At 49.4% G+C, this 21,527-nt stretch overlaps 1 protein-coding gene across 10 annotated transcripts in view; it reads right to left on the minus strand.

Moving 5' to 3' along the window:
• Positions 1-261: 261 nt before the first annotated feature.
• The window catches only part of ARHGEF2 (Rho/Rac guanine nucleotide exchange factor 2), a 111,109-nt gene continuing 89,843 nt past the window's right edge, over positions 262-21,527 (minus strand). For 9 of the 10 annotated variants that reach the window (XM_082204269.1, XM_082204268.1, XM_082204264.1 and 6 more), the window contains 20 exons: positions 20,278-20,345; positions 18,633-18,696; positions 17,721-17,850; positions 16,842-16,951; positions 16,085-16,231; positions 14,553-14,803; positions 14,096-14,221; positions 13,834-13,951; positions 12,387-12,638; positions 11,441-11,517; positions 10,004-10,173; positions 8,324-8,391; positions 8,035-8,229; positions 7,464-7,568; positions 6,703-6,770; positions 6,067-6,108; positions 5,916-5,966; positions 3,541-3,951; positions 2,495-2,687; positions 262-1,320 (listed from right to left, as the gene is read on the minus strand). In XM_082204269.1, coding sequence (XP_082060395.1) covers positions 1,235-1,320; positions 2,495-2,687; positions 3,541-3,951; positions 5,916-5,966; positions 6,067-6,108; positions 6,703-6,770; positions 7,464-7,568; positions 8,035-8,229; positions 8,324-8,391; positions 10,004-10,173; positions 11,441-11,517; positions 12,387-12,638; positions 13,834-13,951; positions 14,096-14,221; positions 14,553-14,803; positions 16,085-16,231; positions 16,842-16,951; positions 17,721-17,850; positions 18,633-18,696; positions 20,278-20,345 — 2,732 coding nt within the window. In that variant the 3' untranslated portion in view covers positions 262-1,234. The remainder of the gene's footprint in view (positions 1,321-2,494; positions 2,688-3,540; positions 3,952-5,915; positions 5,967-6,066; positions 6,109-6,702; positions 6,771-7,463; positions 7,569-8,034; positions 8,230-8,323; positions 8,392-10,003; positions 10,174-11,440; positions 11,518-12,386; positions 12,639-13,833; positions 13,952-14,095; positions 14,222-14,552; positions 14,804-16,084; positions 16,232-16,841; positions 16,952-17,720; positions 17,851-18,632; positions 18,697-20,277; positions 20,346-21,527) is intronic. The other variant, XM_082204266.1, reaches the window with a different exon arrangement.

Genomic DNA, 21,527 nt, shown 5'->3' on the forward strand with positions numbered 1-21,527 from the left:
CTCAGTCTCCTGCAAACTGCAATTGCGTTAACCAGCCTTCCTTCCCAAGGCCTGTCTCGGAGCGATGAATTGTTGAGCTTTAGCAGCTTGAATCATTATAAAGATAAATCAGGGGCTTCTGGATGTATTCCCCAAAGGAAGTTCCCCTGTTTTAGCACTTGGGTCAACATTCTCTGGAACTGAAGGTCCTTGGCAGGGTGCAACCATTTACTACTGAAGCACTTTGTTTCCTGCCACAACTATGAACCCTGAAACTGTGTGTGTGTGTGTGTGTGTGTGTGTGTGTGTGGAACCTGCAACCGGTGTATGTGCAACCGGTTTGCCAATTTGTAATGTAGAGTGTTCCTTTAAAGAGGCATTAGAAAGTTTGTTCTTTGTGCTGTGTGTCACAGGGAGAGAGGAATGCCTGTCTTGGTAGCAGATTTGTGTGAGAGAGACAGAGAGAGAATGGGAAGCGGGGTAGGTAGAGTGTGTCTTATCCAGATAAAATACTGGATTCAAAGTGTGTGTGACCGGGGGGGGGGAATCCCTGATGAGGGGTTAAATCCACAACTCCAAGGACACCAGGCACACAAACCTGGTGCTGGGACACATGCAGTGTAAGAATTCTGTGGTCTCATATGGACTGTCTTGGGTCGACAGACCTTCCTCCTTCCCTTTCTCAAGATGCAGAGGTTGGCCAGGAAAGCAGAAAACACTACTTCTTGCCCTGTGCACAGAGACCCATGGAGAAGCAATAAAATAAAATAAAGAATAATTTAAAACTTATTCTTTGTAAGGAGAGGGGGGCAGGCTCCACCCATTCCCAAAATAAATAAAGTTCAACTAAACAGAGGTGGGGTGGGGTTCGGAATCAGCCACATCCCAGGTATTCATGGCACCCGAACTCTCCGGGTCATTCCCCGCCCTCCCCGCAATCTGAATTGAAGAAGACGCCCTGTGGGGCAATAAGAAGGTGGTCCTCCCCCTGCCCCATCGCCCATCAATGAGGAATGATCAAGGCCACAGATCAAGCGGCGGTCCCCAGGGGGGAGCTCTGACCCAGTTCCCGGCACCTCTCCCCACTCTCAGGGCGTGGTTTCCCGCTACCCCCTCCCCTCTTACCCGCCCACAGCCCACTCCAAAGTTAGCTTGGTGTGGCCTTTCCAAGTCCCTGAAGTTCCAGGCATGGCTTTGATTGGAGGAAACCTGGAGTTTGGTTGGGGGTAGCGGTACCCCAACGTAACCCCACCATCTAGCTCTCTGAGGAGCCGCCGTCTCCGACATTCAGTTCCTGGGTGTTCTCGGCCTCCTCCGGGATGTCCTGCATCCTCTGGAAATCTGGAAACCAGGCAAAAAAGACCTTGTTATCTCAAAAGGCAGTGGTGGATAACGGCCGTTAATGAAGATCAAAAACGGTAAAGAAAAAGCAGATCGACTGTAGAATGCGGGTCTTTTCTGCAGAGACAACTTGGCTCTTACACCTGGACGTTCGCATCAGATCTTTATCTGCGTGCAAATTTGGCCGAATGTTTAGAATCTGAATCTAGAACCTCAAAATGTAATATTCATACATGTCCAAACTCAATACTGCACAGTCTACATTACTAGGGCAAAGAGCATTGATACCTTGAGAGGGAGGGGAAATCTCTCAGTTTGGTATCAGCTGCAAATCTGATGAGCATTCCTTCGTCCATGTCATTTATAGAGATGTGGGACAACACCAGGTCCAAGACAGAACCTTGTATCTTAATTATTGTATTTTATTTGTTGCTCTGTGCAGGGCCACCCAAAGAACATATACCAATGGACATATGTACAGATATGGAAAATAATCAGGTAAGTAAATAAATAAGTGCTCAAAGGGTAAGGGAAAAAAGCTACAGAACCATGATGAAAAGGTACCTACAAAAGATTATACCAGCTTATGCAACAGGATACTTGGCTGGCCATGCCAATGAAGACCTACCCTTGACTGCTGTTCCATTTAAAAGCAAATCCCTCTTTTATTTGATTTTATTTAAGGCATTAATATGCCACTTAATAATTAGCATTTCTAAGTGGTGTATATAAAAATAAGCCATGCAGAGAAAAAAAGTCACTGTAAAGCTGAACACCACCTTCAAATGTCTGCTGGAACCAGAAAGTCCTTGTCATGCGCCTAAAGTTCAGCAAGGAGGTTCCCTGTCTAATTTCTATTGGGAGGGAGTTCCACAGGCTTGGACCAACTGCGTGGCTTCTAGCAGTTACGACCTGTGCTCTGAGCTGTGGGGGGCCACCTGCAAAGAGCTTGGTGATTGGGCAGGGATCTGAGGGATCAGGAGGTCCTTATAATATCCTGGACCCAAGCTGTAACGTAACGCAAGGCCCTTGAACCTGGCCTGGCGTCATATGGGTTTGGCTTCAATTTTAATCTCTCAGGAGAGCCTAAACATAGGGAAAGCTTGGCTTGCAGGGGCAGTTGGATGACATCACAGCTTGCAGCATCTCCAGTGAAAGACCTTTCATCCCTCACCTCTTGGGCTCGAAGGGGGAGAATGTGGGTGGGCAACCCCTCCTCCTTCCTCGGGGAGCACCTCCAGATCATGGTCACCCTCCTGGAGTCTACCAGGCGCACCGTGGTAAGCCATGTCATCCCGCTGACAACCGACGAAGGTCTGGTGGAAGGAGTGGCTGCCAGGAGAGAGCAGGTCGCCTCCTCGGCTCTGCTGTTGGAAAGAGAAGAAGGGGGTGAATCTGGATCAAAGCCTCAAAAGGGAGTGTTCCAGTGAGCTGTTGGCATTATGGGCATACCTTTCAATACTGTGGTTTTATTAATGTGGGTTGTAGCCAATTACAAATAATGGGCACGATGGACCTAAGTCCATTCAATTCAGTGGACCTACCCTGAGCAGAAGCAGTAAACAACCCTGGGTCTTTGTTACTGCTAAGCTGCCTTGGAAGGATCTTGCAGAATTGTAGAGTTGGGAAGGACCCAGAGGGGTCTTAGCTAAAAGGTAGGCTATAAATAATTATACATAAATAGATTTAAGCTTCAAAGAGACTTAAGTTTCTTTAAAATGCTGCCCCCCCCCTTATGCAGAGCTCAGGGAAGGAACAAAGTTTTCCCACCCCCAACTTAGGCATCTCAATGGGGGAACCTAGTATCTTTTTTATTTTTTTAAAGGACAAATGGGGGGGGGGCAGCACAAAAACACTGAGAGGGCAGGATACAGCCCACAGGGCAGCTCCCCATCCTACTGTAACTAGTTGATCTAATGCTCCTCCCCTGTTTATTCTGCCACCATTTGCTCTATTTTCCTACGTTGACTTTTAGACTTGGAAACCCTCCATTGGACCCTACTGAGATTTTATTGGGATACCTGAAGGGAAATGGCTTAGGGATGGAAAAAGAAGTATTTTATTATTTGTGGATGGCAGAAAACATAATTCAGTCCCAGGCAGCATGGCCATTTTGCGCTCCCACCATCCTTGGCCAGTCCAAACTGATGGGAGGCATCTGGGTTGGCGAATACCAGGCTGACTGGAAAGCTTTTGAGCCCAATGGGAAGAAGCGCTTACCGGAGGTGGGGCGAAGCTTTGGTACAGAGCGTCGCCTGCGGGCAAGCTGCGCCTCCGAGGCTCTGCCCCCTTGCGCCCCCAGGCCGCCTCCAGGGGCTGCCGCAGAGCCACCATCTGCCTGCGCGCTTCTTCCACCTCCTGCTCCTGCCGGGCCCTCTCCTGCTCGCTCTCCCGCAGACGGACCTCCAAGGCAGCCACCTCCTGCACTTTCTCCTGGCAGAGCTGCCGGCAGCGGCTCAGCTCCTCCTGTAGCAGCGTGTGCTGCTTCTGCAGCAGCGAGAGGTCGGTGGCCTGCCGGTCGGCGGAGGAGGAGCCTTCCTTGCGTGAGTTGGTCCGGCTCAGCCTCTCCCGCCGCTCACCGGCCTCCTGCAGCTGAAGCTCCAGGAGCGAGTCCTGATGTGCCACAACACCCTGGAGGGGAGCAAAGGGGGAGGCGCCATTAGCAGGAGGCAGAAGTGCCTAATCGGCCTTGTTATTGGCTCTCGATATCCAGAAGGGCATTGCAAGGCTGTTGTGCAGCCACAGTCTTGCATCCTTGGCCAGCTACAACAGAGGTGAGGATGACAAGCCAAGCATAATCCTGCCCAGTAGCCCTGCCATTATTGAAGAAACTGGCCTCTGGGGACTCAAAGCCAGGCTTTCCCAAGCTGGCGCCCACCAGTTGTTTTAGACTGCAGTGCTCATCAGCCCCCGGCAACACTGCCATTTTGGACTACAATTCCCACCAGTCCCTGGCAACATGAGCCTGCTAGCTGGGGCTGATGGGAATTGTAGTCTGAAACATCTGGAAGGCATGAGGTTGGTTGAGGAAAGCTGCTGAAAATGTCTGGGCCTCCTCAGGAAGAGAACTGCATAACTGCAGGTGCAGGGCAGTAAACAAATTTAATATAACAACAACTAAATTATGAAAAGCAAGTGCGTTCTGCTCCTGTTTTGCCTTTTGGTCACCTGGCTCAGCAACAGGCCATTTTCTACCCTCCATATACTGCATGATTGCATCTTACATGGTGGTTCACTTTCCAAACGTCCCACGTATAAACAAAAATTGTGCATACCCTAAACCAGTGTTTCCCAACCTTTTTTGGGCAACGGCACACCTGTTTAATGAAAAAAATCTCGCGGCACACCACCATTACAGCCCTGTGACGTCAGCGCGCAGCGTCACACCGGGAGGGACGCACGAAAGTGAAAGTTTTCAATTTTTTCCCTCCCCCTTGCCGGGGAACCTCCAAGCTTTGGGGGGGGGAGGAGGCAGCAAAGCGAGGGAGGAAGGAGAGCGCGGCTTGGCTGAGTGAGCTTTGGCAGGGGCAGGGAATGAGAGCCGCGAGGCGGGCGCTGCAGACGGAGGCGCTGCCCGCCGAGCTCGCAGCTCGCCCGTCGAAGCCTGCACGATCACCCGCCGCGGGGAGCCGGGGGCGGCGGCGCGGTTGCTGGGCAGCGGCGGGGGTGGTGGTGGCGGTGGCTGCTTGCCGCCCTCCTGGGCGGAGGCGGGCACGGTGGGCACTGGCACGGCCAAGGGCCCCTGCTTGGTGCCGTCGGATGTGGGAGCTCGCTCGCTCGCCGCCCCGCGTGTGCTCGCCGAGCGGCGATAGGATGTAGCGAGCGGCGATGGGGCTAGCCGGAGAAGAGAGGGCGAGCCCCCTCCGCTCCGGCCCTAAAAAGGGCAAGCCACGCCCCCTCCAGCCAGCCAGGAGGCGTGGCCGGATGGGATTCCCCTGCTCTCGCGGGGGCTGAGATGGGATTCCCCGCTCACGTGGGGGCGGATGGGATTCCCCGCTCACGTGGGGAAGGGCGTGATGCCCGCAACCCCACCTCCTGGGGCAGGCCCAGTGGTGAGCGGATGCGCAGGCCCAGTAGCGAGCGGCGATGGGATGTGGGAGCTCGCTCGCTCGCCGCCCCGCGTGTGCTCGCCGCCGCCGCCCCGCCTCTCACCGCCCGACTCGTCCGCCTCCACGGAACACAAGGCAAAGTTCCACGGCACACTAGTGTGCCGCGGAACACCGGTTGGGAAACACTGCCCTAAACTAAACTTTGGATCTGCTCCACAGTCAGACAGTTGGGGGGGGGAGAGTGAAAGACTCCCCAGCACTCCCAGAGTCTCCATGTAGAGCAGGTCTTGCCCCCCAAGCAAGGTGGAGAGTTTAAAAGCTCTTTTTGCACTTGGGTCACGTGAAGCAGACACAGAGCAAAAAGAGCTTTCAAGTTCTGTGCCTTGCTTGCATTGAACTCGTGCAATTTCAACCAGCCAAGTTAAATGCACGTAAGATACAACTGTGCTGTACCCCAAAATGCAAGCTCTTAGCAGACACAGCTCTGAAACAAACGACATCCTCTTTGAACGGGAGCCCTGGAATGGAGGCTCGAATCACACTGACCTGCAGGTTGTGAAGAAGGGAGTACAGCGTCCTGAGTCGCTGCAGCACTTCCTGCGGGGTGGAAGGACAAGGCAATCAGTCCAACAAGGCCACGCTACCCCATAGCCCCCTGGCCCAGCCCCCTGGCCCAGGTCTCCTCTGTTCCACTCACCTCCTGTGGTACTTTCTGTTGTAGCTGATTGCCGTTCCCATCCTACAGTAGGGATGCAACACAAACTGTGTCAGGTGCTACCTTGGAAAAACTGGCCAGGAAATCACATATCCACTTAGCTCCATATTGTCTACACTGACTGGAAGCTGCTCCCCAAGGATTACAGGCATGGGACATTTCCAGCCCTACCAAGAAGCACCAGCAATTGAACCCAGAACCTTCTGCAGGCAAAGCAGATATTCTATCAGTAAGCTACGGAATTTTTTTTCTCCGGGGGGGGGGGACCTCCAATGGAGATCTTAAAGCTCTTGAGATGTTTTCAGCTAGTGAGGGACAAACTTCTTTTGGGCTGGCTTGGCGAAAAAAATATTTGGTTTTTCAAACTTCCTTTGAGAATACTGGTGGTGGTGAGAGGGTTCCTTAGAGGTAAGAAATGACTTTACAGCTTCTCCTTAATTGAGATCATTTCCTGCTTAAATGAGATCATTTCCTGCTTGGGGAGGCAGGAGGATGTTGCTTTCTCCCAGTTCAGATTGGTCCATCTTGACCCAGGAGAACCTTCTGCTCCATTCTAGACTTCAGGCCAGGCACAGAGCTCAGGCACAAACTCCCCACCAGCCACACCAAAAGACTCACCCGTTGATTTGAGTCAGACTCAAGCCTGATGAATTCGAGAGAGCCATTGATGGTTCCGGTTTCGCCATCTGCAGGAGGAAAATAGATGAAACCAGGTGAGAGTGGGGATCTCTTTCCAGGCACCTTGATCCTCCCCCCCCCCCCCAATCTTAGTTCCGTAAACTCCATGCAAATTTAGCCAGCAAAGAAAATAAAATTGGGGCAAATTCATCTACTATCCAAATTTACACCAAACAGAGGTCGCTTCCGAACGACCCATTTATTGAGCCTTCACCCTGGAGCTTTAAGATTATATCCTTATTTTTACCATGAAGGTCTCAAAAGCAGCCCACAACAATAAAATATACAATATGCAAAATTTAAAAACATAAACCTCAAAAATTTTAAACCTCAAGGATTTATAACTGCACACGGTTGTCTTTTGGATTTTTCTGTTTTGATTCATGCTGGTTTTTATGTGTTTGTTTCTTCATTGTTCCACCTCGGTTTGAGGTTTATTTTGTGAAAAAAGCAGCCAATAAGACTGATCGATAATAATTAAAATAATTAATTGCACAACCCAATTTTCCTGGTATGTGACTGAATCCTACCCATGAAACAGTGATAGTCCGGTAGGGGTGACTGGAGTCGCTCAGCACATGGGGTTATGAATTCCTTCCCTAGGACTAGCTCAGCAGGGGAGCTGCTCTGCCCCGTCAGGTGAACCTTGGGGTGGGGGACAGACTTGCTAGGGGAAACTGGCAGGGAAGAGGGGCACATACTTGTGGAATTGTTGGGGTTTGGGCTGGAGCACCCGTTGGGAGCCTGGCTATGGTTCTGGTCTCGGTCCCAGCCGGGTCCCACGAAGAGATCTTTGAGAAGTTCCACTGCGCAGGCATTTTGTCAGTAAAGAGAGAGATTGGGGGGAGGGGGGGCGTGAAGACAAAGGGAAAGAGACGCAGATTGATTAGTAAGCCATGTAATATTTGCCATATTATATTAATATGTACAATAAAGCCTGATTACCAACGTTGTCCCCCTGATCTCCAACCAACCCGTCACACTTTATTGCAGTCTTTGTCAACACAGTGTCCCCTGCACCCGCTGTTTTGGACTACAACTCTCACACCGCAAAGCATCCTCACCTGCTGCCTGAGCAGTCTAGGCTGCCAGCCGTGTCTTCCTATGGGACAATGCAAGCTCTTGGGAGCTCAAAGAAGCCCATTTGTTCTTTCCTCCCTCAAGCCATCTGTGGTTTATGCACACCCTATTTGTACCTCCTGCAACCCCTCATCGGAGGCAGGAGACTTGGGCCAAGGTGGGAAGTGTCCCTTGAGTGCAGCAGCTTGCTACCTTCTTTGACGGCCTCCTGGATCAGCTTCTCGCCCTGGGGGGTGTCGGATGACTCGGTGCGGAAGAGGGTGCGAGGGTTCACGCAGCTCAGGGGCCCGTCCTCGCTGCAGCTCTGAAGGGCCAGGATGTCTGCGAAGAGCCTCACTTTATCCTCCAGGAGTTCGGAGATTTCCCGGTCGCACTGAAGTATCTTATCTGCAGGAGGGAGGAAGAGACATGGCTGCCGGGGGGAGGTGGTGGGTAGCAGGAATAGCACCCTTTCCTAGAGTTCTTATTTCGTTTGCCCTACCTTTCATCTTCCGCAGAGAGGCCTCATTCTCTGTCTCAATGAGTGGGAAATCGGTCCGGTCGGGGCACCTGTAGTGGGCAAAGCGATAGCAAAAAAGATCAGTTTAAGATTCCTGGCAGAGCAAAGGATGTAACTCGCACCTTTATGCAGGAAGCTACATTCCAGCCACATAAAAGCCAGAGGAGGAGGGGGCAGAGGAAGGCACATGAGGGTGTGTGGCCTGGGGAAAGAGGTCTGGAGGGCTGCATTTGGCTCCTGGGTCTGAATTTGCCTACCCTGGTCTACCATGACTGGCAATCCAACCTGGGACTTTCTGTGTATCAAGTAGGTGGCCCACTGCTGAGCTATAGCCCTTCCCCTAAATATTTTTTTTTTAAATTCTCTTTCTCTGAAACCTGATGCAAAACGACCTAATCGGCATCTCTCAGACTGATGTGCAGACTGTAATTTGAATTTTGCACTGCTCCAAATTTGGTGAGATGGTATTTGGCACAGACAGAGACACACACACAAATGGTACCAAAATGCATTTAAAAATGTGGGTTTAAAAAAATAATAATTAAAAGTGTACATGCTCAGTGATAAAATGTGAAGTAAAATCCATTGTGGTGGGGCTTTTTAAAAAACCACACTGATTATTGTGGAAATAGGATGGAGTGGGCTTATGAACATGAAGCTCAAGCAAATTGGAAATAGGTTGATCTATCCAGTAGTCAATAAAACCAAAAATAAAAAAATTCCTTCCAGTAGCACCTTAAAGACCAACTTAGTTAGTTCTTGGTATGAGCTTTCGTGTGCATGCACACGAAAGCTCATACCAAGAACTAACTTAGTTGGTCTTTAAGGTGCTACTGGAAGGAATTTTTTATTTTTGACTATGGCAGACCAACACCTATCAATAAAACCAGCTCACCTTTGCCATTCATTGTTCTGTTAGCCCTACTACTGTTAACCTTTGGGCCAAATATCTGCATAATTTATGCATCCACAAATACAGAAGGGGATTTTCTCCTGCACCTTCCAACCTGGCAAGATACCTTCGGCTTTTGGGGGTGGGGGGTTTAGGGGCACCTGCTGCTCTAACAGGTTATGCCCCTGTGGTCCAGAAGAAACTGAAACAGTGAGCCATGCCCTGTGAGATTTACTGAGATCTCCGGAAAGGGTTGGTGACTCCAGAAACACTTTTCTGAATATTAAGTTTTTCTTTTTGGGGGTAACATAGTTATAGAAACAGTAGCTAAGTTCCTGTTGACAATGATGAAGGAACGGGGGGGGCGGGGCGGGGGGAGGAGTTATTTAGGGGAAGGACCATCATTCAGAGGTAGAGCCACTTTTCTGCACTTCTCTGAAGTCCCAGGTTGAATCCCTGGCACCTCCAGGGGAGGCTGCGAAAAGATCCCAGTCAGTGTGGACAATTCTGCACCCGTTTTTTCTGATTCGGCAGAAGAGCAGCTTCCCACCTTCCTATGTTTATCCAAAGAAAATCTGGCCGTGTTTCACCATCTGCTAAGAGACTGATCGACAATCTTGCCCCTCCTTTCATACGTTAATGGGTGTGGACGTTTTTATTGTGAGGTCTGTTGGCTGGATCAATAAAGTGGCCAATAGACCGACTGATCTGTCCATCCCTACAAGAGCCTCCGACCAGGAGGGCTGGGCCCCATCACCCACAACACTCACAGCTGGACCGCCTGCTGGATGTGCCTCATCCAGGTGTTGCGCTCTTCGCGGGAGGCGGTGTGCACCTCGTACATCTCTGGCGGGGTGTTGCTGAGGAGGAACATGCCCTTCTCCTGGTTGGCAATGTCTCGCACAATCAGTCTTTGGAGGGAGATGACAGAAGGCTTGTCCTGGGAGAGACAGAAGAAAGTCGATAGCGTTTGTGGCGCCTTTCTGGTCGTTTTTTTTAATTCATTCCCACAGTCATGCCCCAACATTTCATCCAAAGGGTGAAACATGGTTTCCTCGCTTCCCTGATTTTAACTCCACAACAACTCTATGAGGTAGCTTTAGGCTGAGAGGTAATGACTGGCTCAAGGTCACACGGCAAGTTTGGACTCACATTGGATGTTTGACTCTGCTTCAAGCAGAGATTGGGGAGCCATCTGCCAGGGATTCTTTAGCTGTGGTTCCTCTATTGTGCGGTATAGGTTCCTCTATTGGACCTTGGGGTACCTTCCAGCTCTATGCTTCTATGAGTCCCCCACCTTAGAAATGCTTCTGGGCTGACATTATGTTGTCACGTTGCAGCATTGTGCCAAATCAGACATTTTAGAGAAGCATGGAGGCCACTTACGAGAGGATCCCACTGATTTTCCCTAACTTCCTAAAAGCTCTTTATTTCTACCCATCCCAGATAAGCAAAACATGTAGATTTTATTCCTTCCTTTTGCCAAAGATTTGCAATTTCCTGAAATTTTGGCTCAAGTTAACCATTATCTTAACCGATGTTTGTGAGAGACAGCAAGAGAGTGTGACTCTCTTCCCCTACCATTTCCATTTTTCTCCTTTGTATTTTTGTAAAGATTGCAAGATCTCGTAACGATTTGTTGCCAATCCTTAGTCACCTGTGCATCCCTTATCGTGTGATTTAAAAAAGAAGATTCAAAGGAACCTGTCCCATTTTCAGGGCAGAACCCTGTCCAAGGTAGTGTACAACGAACATCACTAAAACACATTAAAAACATATAGAAGAGCCCTGCTGGATCAGGAGAGTGGCCCATCTAGTTAGTCCAGCATCCTGTTCTCACAGCAGCTAACCAGATGCCCCAATACAAAGCCCCCAAGCAAGACCCGAGCACAAGAGGACTTTCCCATCCTGTGGCTTCCAGCAACTGGTATTCAGAAGCATTTACTGCCTCTGACCATGACAGAAGAGCATAGCCACTCTGGCCAGTAGCCATCAACAACCCTCTCCTCCATGAATTTGCCCAATCCTCCTTGAAAAACATTCAGGTTGGTGGTCATCATTGCCTCCTATGGGAGCAAGTTACATAGTTTAACTATGTGTGAAGGGCTTTCTTTTGTCTGTCCTGCTTCCCTTAGCCAGAGTGTCCAGTTTGAGAGGCTGGGCCCTTTACACCAGGGAATAGGCACAGCCCACAGAGCATCTCTCACCAGGGTGGGGAAGGTGTACTTCTGATCCTTCTCCTGAAGGAAGATGAGAACATCTGTCATCAAAACTACCAGGACGTCTGCAAGAGAAAGGGGGAAGAAACAAGGCGTTAGGGACTGAAAGGTCTTTTGGGTTGTTGCTGCACATTCAATCCCTCACACTCCCCTATCAAAGTGAAGATCTTATAGAACCACTACCCAGCACTGCTGTTCTGGAAGGAGATAACGAGGTCCCCTTTATTATCCTGGCTGTCACTTGGATCCTCCGTTCTCAGAATCGCCTGCCTTGGAAGGAGTTACATCCCACTGGAAGGAGAAGGCTCACACGAATTGGGGGTTGCTACTGGATTCTGCACTACCACTGGAAGCTGAGTGGCTAAGAATGCTTTTTTACAGCTCCGTCTGGCTCACCAACTATGGCCCCTTTTAGAGAGAGATGAATTGGCCACTCTACTCCATGCTCTGGTAATTTCCAGAGCATTGGATTACGGCAATGTGTTTTCCGTGGGGCTGCCCTTGAAGACTACTAGGAAACGTCAACTAGCCCAAAACGCAGCAGCCACATAGTTGGCTGGGTTTCTGTCTGGATCTCCCTGGTTCAAAACAGCTGCACTGGTTGCCAGTTTGTTTTTGGGCCCCAAAAGTTGTTTTAAACTCTTTTTAATTTTGCATTGTTGTGTTTTAATGCCGTAACCTTCCCTGGGACCTTAGGGTGAAGGGCAGGTTTATAATAACAGCAATAATGGCATTGTTTCAAACTGCGATGTACCTTGAATGTGCTGGCCAAAAGCCAATGTATAACCATAGCAAATATACATATAAAGCATAACTGTGCCTGTTCAGAATCAGGGATTCTTTTTGCCATCTGGGAGAACCCCCCTCCTTGAGAGCCACATGCCACTAGAGGGCAGCAGTGAGCTACACACACAACCCCACAGGCTCCACCCACCTTTGAAGCGCCCGGTGGCCGTCTTCCAGAGCATGCAGCCATCATGCACCAGCTTGCGCCGCAGCATCTCCTCTTTGCAGAAGGGGCCATGCTCCCAGGGCAGGTCGGCCTTGGCGCGCCCATCTACCCGCCCGTAAATCTCCTGCAGCCGCGCATTCTTCTCATAGTCGTGCACTTCCTGGTCGACGGTGGAAATTAGTTCCTTGATCAGAGTCAGGGCGGTGCTCAGGTCCCGCTGGTCCGCTTCGTTCCCTGGGGTGGGGGAAGGCAGGTGGGGAGACCATGATCAAAGGCTCGGTTTGGTTATCGGGCTTTTTGGCCCCAGGGAAAACCCCTCTTCCAATCAGCTTATGCCCAGAACCCATCGCAGCCTCTCACAGTTGCTGCCTCCCAATCGCACTGCAGATTCAATGCCCCTCTGTCTTGCTCACTTCCGGTTCCTGGGTCTCAAAGGGGTACCAGACCTTGCCCACATTCAGCAGGGCTATAAGCATCGCTAGACCATTCTGAACAAAGCAACACAGCAGGCTCTGGGTATCAGTCTTAATTTTATCTGCCCTCACCAAATTGCTTTACTGATTGGGAAGTTCATCAAGGTCACATTAGGATGGTTATCAGCAGCTGAATATTAATTTGTTATGTCCTGGGAGCTGTGTACAATTCCACTTTTGGCAGAGTGGTACCAAAGGACCTGGGAGGTGATGACAATGAATAGAGTATCTAGGTCCAAATTTTGTGCAGGCACTTTAAATACCATGAAGTGCATCTTGAATGAATCATCCATCTCCCTTAAATACAGTATATATGAAAACTGCAAATACCCAAACCCTTGGAGCTGCTCCTGTGGCTAATGGGTGAGGGGGCAGAGAGTATGGCCAGTACTCCCAGAGCCCAAGTGCTGAGCAGGGCTTGCCCAGCAAGCAGGCAGGGAGCTTTAAAGCTCTTTCCACATCAGGTAACCCAAGCAGAACCCCGTGTGAAAAGAGACTTGAAGCTCTACACCTTGCTTGGGGGGCCAAGGTGTGTTTGGTGTGCTAACTCTGGAAACCGAGGGGTGCTTGTGTGTGACCTCGCGGGAACTCAGATTGCCCAAGAGATCTTGTGAGATCACCCCAGAGTCATTGTGCAGAGCGGGCCTTGCCATACAAGCAGGCCCAGCAAAAAAAGAGCTTTTAAGCTCTCCGCCTTGCTTGCATTTAACTTGTGCAATTTCAACCAGCCTGCCTTCAACTGTGCAAGTTAAATGCATGTAAGACACAATTGTACTGCATTACAAAGAAAGAAGATTCCTGATGATTGATTGCATGCATAACGAGGCTACAGAAATGCTTCAGAGGGTTGATATTGTAGGCATTAGTTGATTGTTTGATGGTCATGATTAAGAGAAAAAGAAGCCAACTTTTTGCCCCTTTGGTGAAAGGTCACCCTGCCCTCCATTCTCTGGTACCTTTGGAGTTCTGCAGGATCCGGTCAATGAGCCCGGGGTACTTGGTGATGCGCTGGGTCACCAGAAGGATGCACTCTTGAACCCCATGCCGCCTCAGCACCGTCGACCGTGTCAGCCTCTGGAGAAAGGGGCAGAGAGGGGCAAAAGGTCACCCTGGGGAACAGGTTTCACAGCCTTGGGAGTCGGGAGTTCCCATTTGGGGCAGAAGGGGGTGAGGAGATAGACGTTCCCAGCGGGAAGGAAGGACGGAGAGGCCCTTTACCCGGATGAACTGCTGGAACCGCTTGTCTCGTGCGAAGAGCTCCTTGTAAAGCTTCACGGCCTTAGTGTGGCGGCTGCAGAACTCAGAGTAGGCCTTCTTCATCTGCTCGGCGCTGCTGCCTGAAAACTGGAAGGCAGAAGTGCAAGGAGGTGAGATCACAACAGGAAGACAGGCCACAGCTCAGCTGGAAGAGCACCTCCCTTGCATGTGGCAGGAGATCCCAGGTTCAATCCCCACTGGTATCTCTGGGTAGCTGCTGGGACTCCTTTGCTTCAGACCCTGGAGAGTCATTGCTGCCATCAGTGTAGACAATACTGAGCTAGATAAACCCATGGTCTGACTCAGTACAAAGCAGTATCCCATGTTCCTGACATACTAGCTGGGCAAGGAGAAGGGGGATAAAAGAGTTGCTTTCTCCCTCTATGCCCCTCCATGCCACACATGGCAGCTGCTGCACCTGTTGGATGAGGATGTCCCCCAGCCGGTTGATGACAAAGTTCTTGTTGCTGTCGGCGGCCAGGGACTCCTTGCGGCGCTCCAGGAGCTGGACGAGGAAGCGGTCGTGGATGTCGCTGAGCTCGTCCACGCAGGGGAACATGCTCTGCACCAGGGCCACGTCCATCTGGAGGTCCTCCAGCATGCCCTTGCGGAAGAGGTTGGTCATGATCTTCAGCGTTTGCACGTGGTGGAGCTCTGTCTGGATCAACTCTGCAGGAGCGGGAAGAGGGAAGATATGAACTGGTTTGCATTGGCATAGTAGAGGCTAAAGAAGATGGGGTGGGTGTGCCAGGGCTCAGCCACACTTCTGTTTTGCCTGTGACTTCCAGGCATGCGTCCAAGAGGTTTTTCATTCGCCCCACCACTTTCCCCCAGGAAAAGCCGCTGTTCACTGCTGAATTGGAGCAAACATCAGTCGGGTTTTCTGCGGATTGACATTTGCTCCAATTCAGCGATAAATGGTGGGTTTTCCCACAGAAAGCGGCAGGACACAAGAAAAGCCTCTCAGACCTGTGCCTAGAAGTCAGGAACCAAACGGAATAAATCATGCGACAAAGGAAAGCGTGTAGGAACACTGAGTGCAAATAGCACAATTCTTTTAATCGGTTCAGAATTCAGATGGTAGCTTGTGTCTGAATGTTCCACCCACACTGGAGTGTTTGTGTGCCATTAGGGAGAATTCTGTCTCCTCCCTGGTGTGCTACTTTTTTACTCGCTGGGTAGTTTTATTCATTTTTTTCACAGGGGAGCATTTAAATATGCAATTTCCCCTTCCTCCTGCATGCGGAAGTTGTGCAATCCCAGGAGGACTGGACTGTGCCACCTGATCCTTCTAAATGTTTTGCTTGGCTCATGCTGTCAGAGGTCTGGGTGGGACCTCTAATCCTCCTTTAAGGTTGTTATTCTGGCCAACAATAAACCCGGCCCCAAAATCAAAACGATAGAAACACCACTCAGGGGGTTGTATTTGGTTTGAGACACTTATCAAGGAGGATCCTGACAATTTCTGTATGCCTCCCTGCAAAGAGGCTTATAAATACCAGGCAAGGCTTAAATTCCACAAACTCTGTATAGCAATTTCCACTGGGGGGGTCGAAGGAAGGAAGGAAGGAAGGAAGGAAGGAAGGAAGGAAGGAAGGAAGGAAGGAAGGAGTGTTATTTCCCATTCCCAATGGCTGTGAGCTTCAGGCTAAATGATACATGATGTTAAACATGTGCTTTAAGGCTTATCCTGCCATCAATTTGCTAGTCCTTAAGATGCTTCAAGATTTTGTTGGTTTTGTTGGTGAGGACACAGCTACCTTTCTGGAGGTTGCTACTTGTACACTGACAGCATTTCATGTGTCTTTCAAACTATATATTGCTGGGAAGACATTGACTGGCTGTGACTATGCTTCTCCTTCCAAGGTGACATGGCGTTTGGGACCCATTGCTTTCAGAAATCCTCAGTAGGTGGGGTGGAGGGGTGGCAAAAGTGGCACAAGTCCTCACCGTAGATGACATCTTGTCGCTTCATGACTTCCTTTTTGTGCTGCTGCAAGAAGTTATTGTCAACTGCCAGGCTCCAAGAATCAGCCTCAAAATCCTTCTCGCCAGTCTCAAAGTCGCTCATCAGCTGGTTGTATATGACTTCAGCTCCTGGAGGAAAAAAGAGGGGAAATGTGTTTGTGTATGTGGAAATGACTTTGATGAAGGAGGGGAGGAGGGAAGAGGATGAAAGCCTAACTGAGCCTCGAGGGCACACAGAATATGTGAGCCACTGGACATTGGGAACTATCAAACCACAACATGCACACAGAATAAGTGCATCTGGGGTTGTGGTCTTGGAACACAGGTTCAAGTCACACAGAGACACTGGCTCTGATGTCCTCTCCCCAAGACTTCATCCAGGAACACTGTATGCTTTGATTGGTCAGAAATCCCATGCAAAAAAAAAAAGGGGGGGTGGGGAGCTCAACCACAGACACAAAGCAGGCAGGTTTGATGTTTACAATCAAGCAGTGTATAAATTTTATGGAGGGGAAAATAAATAAATAAATAAAAGCATCTGGGGATTCAAGGTTGACGAACACTCAGCACTCTTAAAAATGATCCCTCCTCATTTATCAGGCAGCAAATAATTAAATAATTAAATAAATACCCAGCCTGTCTTTTCTCATTTGTGTTAAACTCACCCAGATTCCTAGTTTTCTACATGTATGCACAGAATATTGGCACAGGATTTCATCACCCACACCTCCCATCTCACCTTCGTCGATGAGGGACTCGACTGAGAGGGTCCGGTTGCGCATGTTCAAGGAGTCAGTGGACTGGGACAGGATCCTCCGGAGGCCAAGAGGAGATTCATCATTGAAATTCCTGGACAGCAAGAGTGAGAATTTTCTAAACCAATACAACTGTCGCTTTATCATCTTTTTTAATACACAAAACAACCCTTTGAAGTAGCTGAGGTTGAGACAGAGAGGGGTTGCCCGAAGGTCATGCGCGATCCTAGTGAGTTTCAAGGAACCCGCCAGGGATCAGAACCCAGGTCTTCTTAGTACAAGTCTGATAAGAAATACAAGACTGACACTGTCTATTACAAAGAGGGTTCATGTTTCGAGAATATTCCTACAGGGAGGGTGGGGAACCCATAGCCCTCTCCAGGTGTACTTGGACTAAACTCCCATCCTCTTTGACCATTGGTCTCCATTGGTTGGGGTGGATGGGAGTTGGAGTGTAGCAACATCTGGAGGGCACTGGGTCAGGGAAGACTGGGCAGATATAAGTCAAGAGACAGATGACCTGCTCCACAAAGCTCGCAACGTAAATCTGGGCACACAAGGGAGAGATATGGGCTTTCTCTCCCCACTAGTTTAAGAGCATAAGGAAAGAGCCTTCTGGATCAGGCCAATGAACCATAAAGTGCAGCAACCTTTTTCTCACGGTGGCTAACCAGGGAAACTCGCAAGCAGGACCGGAGCACAAGAGTCGTCTCTCCTCCTGAAGCTTCCAGCAACTGGTATTCAGAAGCATTGGTGCCTCTGACTGTGGTGGCAGAGAACAGCCATTGTGGCTAACAGCCACCGCCAACCCTCTCCTCCATGAATTTCTCCAATCCTCTTTTAAAGCCATCCGTTCAACTTACCCTGCAATGTTAGTGGTGGAGACGCTTTTGGAAAGAGACAACGTGGGGCGACCCCGGCGAGACCCCAGCAGGGTCTGGCGGAAGCTCTCAGAGGGGTAGATGGCAGAATTGGGGCGCTCCCTGATGGTGGCTGGAGATTTGAAAGAGAAACGGGGGTGATAAGAATTGCAAGACAGTCGTACCAAAGGACAAGTTGCATCATGCAATTCAGGCAGCCGATAACGCCCCACCGGGTTTCTACAAACGACTAAGGGTGCTGGTGCTTAAGACAGCCTGGAGGCAACACTTCCATCCCCACTGTATACAGAAAAGATCTCAGAGGTGTGGCTTTGGCAGAAAGGCACTCTGCACATGTTCAGAAGAACCCACTATTTTCAGAGCTGGCCAAAGAGGTTTCAGAGCCACACATTATTGAGGGTTCCATTAGACTAAAGTGAGTCTCACTCTTCCCCTGCCCCACCCCAAACTGGGAAAAGCACCTCAGAAGCAGTCTCTCCAGCTGCCCTCTCCTCTTCTCAGCAGCACAGGCCCTACTTACTAAGGCCCCATCCACAATAATAAAAAAAATATTATTAATAATGTAAAGCAGCAGCATCCTGCTTTTTAACAGATTCTTTAGGGGAAGCCATGACTCTTTAACTGTCAGTCCCACTTCCCAGAGAACTCTGGGGATTGTAGTTCTGGTAAGGAAATAGGGGTTTCCTAGCAACTCTCAGCACCTTTAACAAACTACACTTCCCAGGATTCCTTGGGGGGGGAGCTGAGACTGTTTAAAGTGGTATGATACTGCTTTAAGTGTATATCACGGGTGGGGCCTTATAAGGCAGTTCCTTTAGCAGAGGAGAACTGCTTCCGCAGCTGACTCCCTGCCCCGCTTCCCCTTCCTGGCGTGGGATTCACAGCTCCACTCACTTTTGTTCCTCAGGGACACCGTCTGCAGGGCTGAATTGTTCTTCAGCAAGGCTGCCTTTTGCTGCTGCAAGGGGCGGGGGCGGAGAGAAAGAAAGAGAAAAACGATGAGCAGCAGCTGGGCCATTGCAATAAAGCTGTGGTGGAGGAGAAAGGGGGTGGCTTTGAAGTATCTCCTGTGTGCTTTTGGGTGGTTCGCTCTGGAACAGGAAAGCGAGCACCGTAGCTTACGCTTGTCTCTATTTCTTGGTACCCATATCTGGTAAATTACTGCTTTTGTGTTTGGGGGACAATCTCTCAAAGTGCTGCTACCGCAAGCAGATTCCCAAAGGCTCTTATTTATTTATCTTTTCAGCTGCCTTTTCAGTCTGTGCTCAGTCAAAACTTTTCAGTCAAAACTCAGCATAGGAACATTGGAAGAGCCTGTTGGATCAGACCCAAGGGGGCTCATCTAGCCCAGCATCCTGATCTCACAGTGGCCAAGCAGATGCCTGTGGGAAACCTGCAAGCAGGATCTGAGCACAGGAGCCCTCTCTCCCCTCTTGTGGTTTCCAGCACCTGGTGTTCACAAGCACTGTCTCCGACCATAGAGAAAGAGCATAGCCATGCTGGCCAGTAGCCATCAGCAGCCCTCTCCTGCTCCGTGAATTTGTCTAATCCTCTTTTAAAGCAGTCTAGCTTGGTGCCTGTCACTGCCTCCAGTGGCAGCGAATTCCATAGTTTAACGACTCGCTATGTGAAGAAGTACAAAATGCCATCCTGTAGTAAAACATTCAAAATCAAAACAAATGCCAGCACGTTATAATATAAAACCCATTTCAAAAGCAACAGCAGGAAAACAATAAAGCGCACACAAACAATTTTGGCTGGCATCCAACTGAAGTAGGCAGGCTTTTAAAGCTTTTTTAAAAAATACTGCAACTGAAAGGGGCTCTGAGGATGACCCAGGGATGGCCTGAGTAGCTCAATTCTGTACCAGTACCATGCAATATCCACTCTGAAATTGCAAGAAATAAACACTTTGAAACTCCCTGCCTATTGACATCAGACAGGCACCTCCTCCCTACTCTTTTCAGCACCTGCTAATGACGTATGTGCTTAGAAAGCCTGCCCATATGTTTAGAATGCTGGTGTGTTTTTAGTTTATTGCTGGGTTAAATTTTTTTTAATGCTTTTACTTTTTTTTTAACTAATAACTCTCTTGTTTTTTTCTTTTGGTAAACTGTTTTAAGGTTTTTTTTCCTCCAATTAATTGATATATAAATTTCATGAAATAAAATGAATATAAATAAGTAAAATAGTGTAGTACAGTGGTACCTCGGGTTAAGTACTTAATTCGTTCTGGAGGTCCGTTCTTAACCTGAAACTGTTCTTAACCTGAAGTACCACTTTAGCTAATGGGGCCTCCTGCTGCCGCCACGCCCCCAGAGCACGATTTCTGTTCTCATCCTGAAGCAAAGTTCTTAACCCGAGGTAATATTTCTGGGTTAGCTGAGTCTGTAACCTGAAGCACATGTAACCCGAGGTACCACTGTATGAGCCACAAGTTGGTTAAAAACATTGGTCTCTCATGTCCCCACCACCCTCCTCTTGCTCATGGCTTACAAGAGTTCCCCTCTCACACACACATCTACATGAACACACTCACCTTCTGCTTGACTTTAGTGCAGTTGGGCAGAGTATCTTTGCAGCGGTTGTGAATAGTGACATTGCAGGCTGGAAGGGAAAAACAGAGGGGGCATGAGTGAGAAAGAGACAGTGTCGATCGGATGCTCAGATTCATCCACTAAATCAGAAAACCGAACATCGTATTTTTTAACAGGCCCTTTCAGCTGGGGGGGACCAAGCAGACAGGGCTTCAGCTGAGCCAAGCTCTCCACTAGGCCCCATCTTGCAGTGACATGATTGATTGAAAATGAACAAAGGTTTGAGTATGAACAGGCAGAGTCAGGGCTGGCCCTACCATTAGGGAGAGTGAGGTTATTGCCTCAGGCAGCAGAAGCTGGCAGGCAGTGGCTATAGCTCCTTGGCTATTCCCCTGTGTGTAACAGTGGTGACCTGCCACAAGATCACATGTGATTCTATAAGTACATAAAATAATATTGACAGCCCCTGCACTAGCCCTCTGCTCTCAGCTGTGTTTGAGGTTCAATGGTCAGCCCACTCAGCTTCTATACATATGAAATGGAGGGAAGGGGAGCCATCCTGTTCTCTGCCTTGGGCAGCAAAATGTCTTGGACCAACTTCAACCATCTCAGACTCTACAATTGACAGGTGAGGTCTTGGTGGCAGTAATGCTGCCTGGCTGGCATTGACCCACGGCAGGGTCTTCTCAGTGGCAGCTCCCTGTTTGTGGTGCACCTGTGCCAGCCAAATGGGCAGGATGCATCTGCGCAAGGTGCATCTGTCTCCCTTGTTGCTGACCTTCAGGAAGAACTGAAAAACATTCCTGTTTGCCCAAGCATTTGGTGGCAGGAAGATGCTGTTCCTGGGATCCCTGAAATCATTGGCTGGCAGAACATTTTTACTTTTAAAATGTATTTTGTTATGAATGTATTTAGTGCGCCAGGGTGCCTTTGCGAGGAAGGGTAAGATATGATGATGATGATGATGATGATGATGATTTGTGGGGCAGTGTCTGTATTTTACCACAATGCGCCAGAACAAGTCAACACCTGAGTATTGCCAGAAACAAAAAAGAAAGCTTTCCACAGATCCTATGGGGGGCATCATCATTGGAGGCGGACCATAAAACAACACTTTGCCCCTGATTGGAGCCAATCAGGGGTTCAAAAGGAAGTTTGGAAGCAACTTGTAAAGCACCACCAAAGTTTCTGGGTCTGTAGGAAGGAGTGGCAAGCAGGGTGGCCATTATTTTTTTTTAAAAAAAACCCCAAA

This window comes from Podarcis vaucheri, assembly GCF_965113315.1.
Source record: "Podarcis vaucheri genome assembly, chromosome: 16".
Classification (NCBI taxonomy): Eukaryota; Metazoa; Chordata; class Lepidosauria; order Squamata; family Lacertidae; genus Podarcis; species Podarcis vaucheri.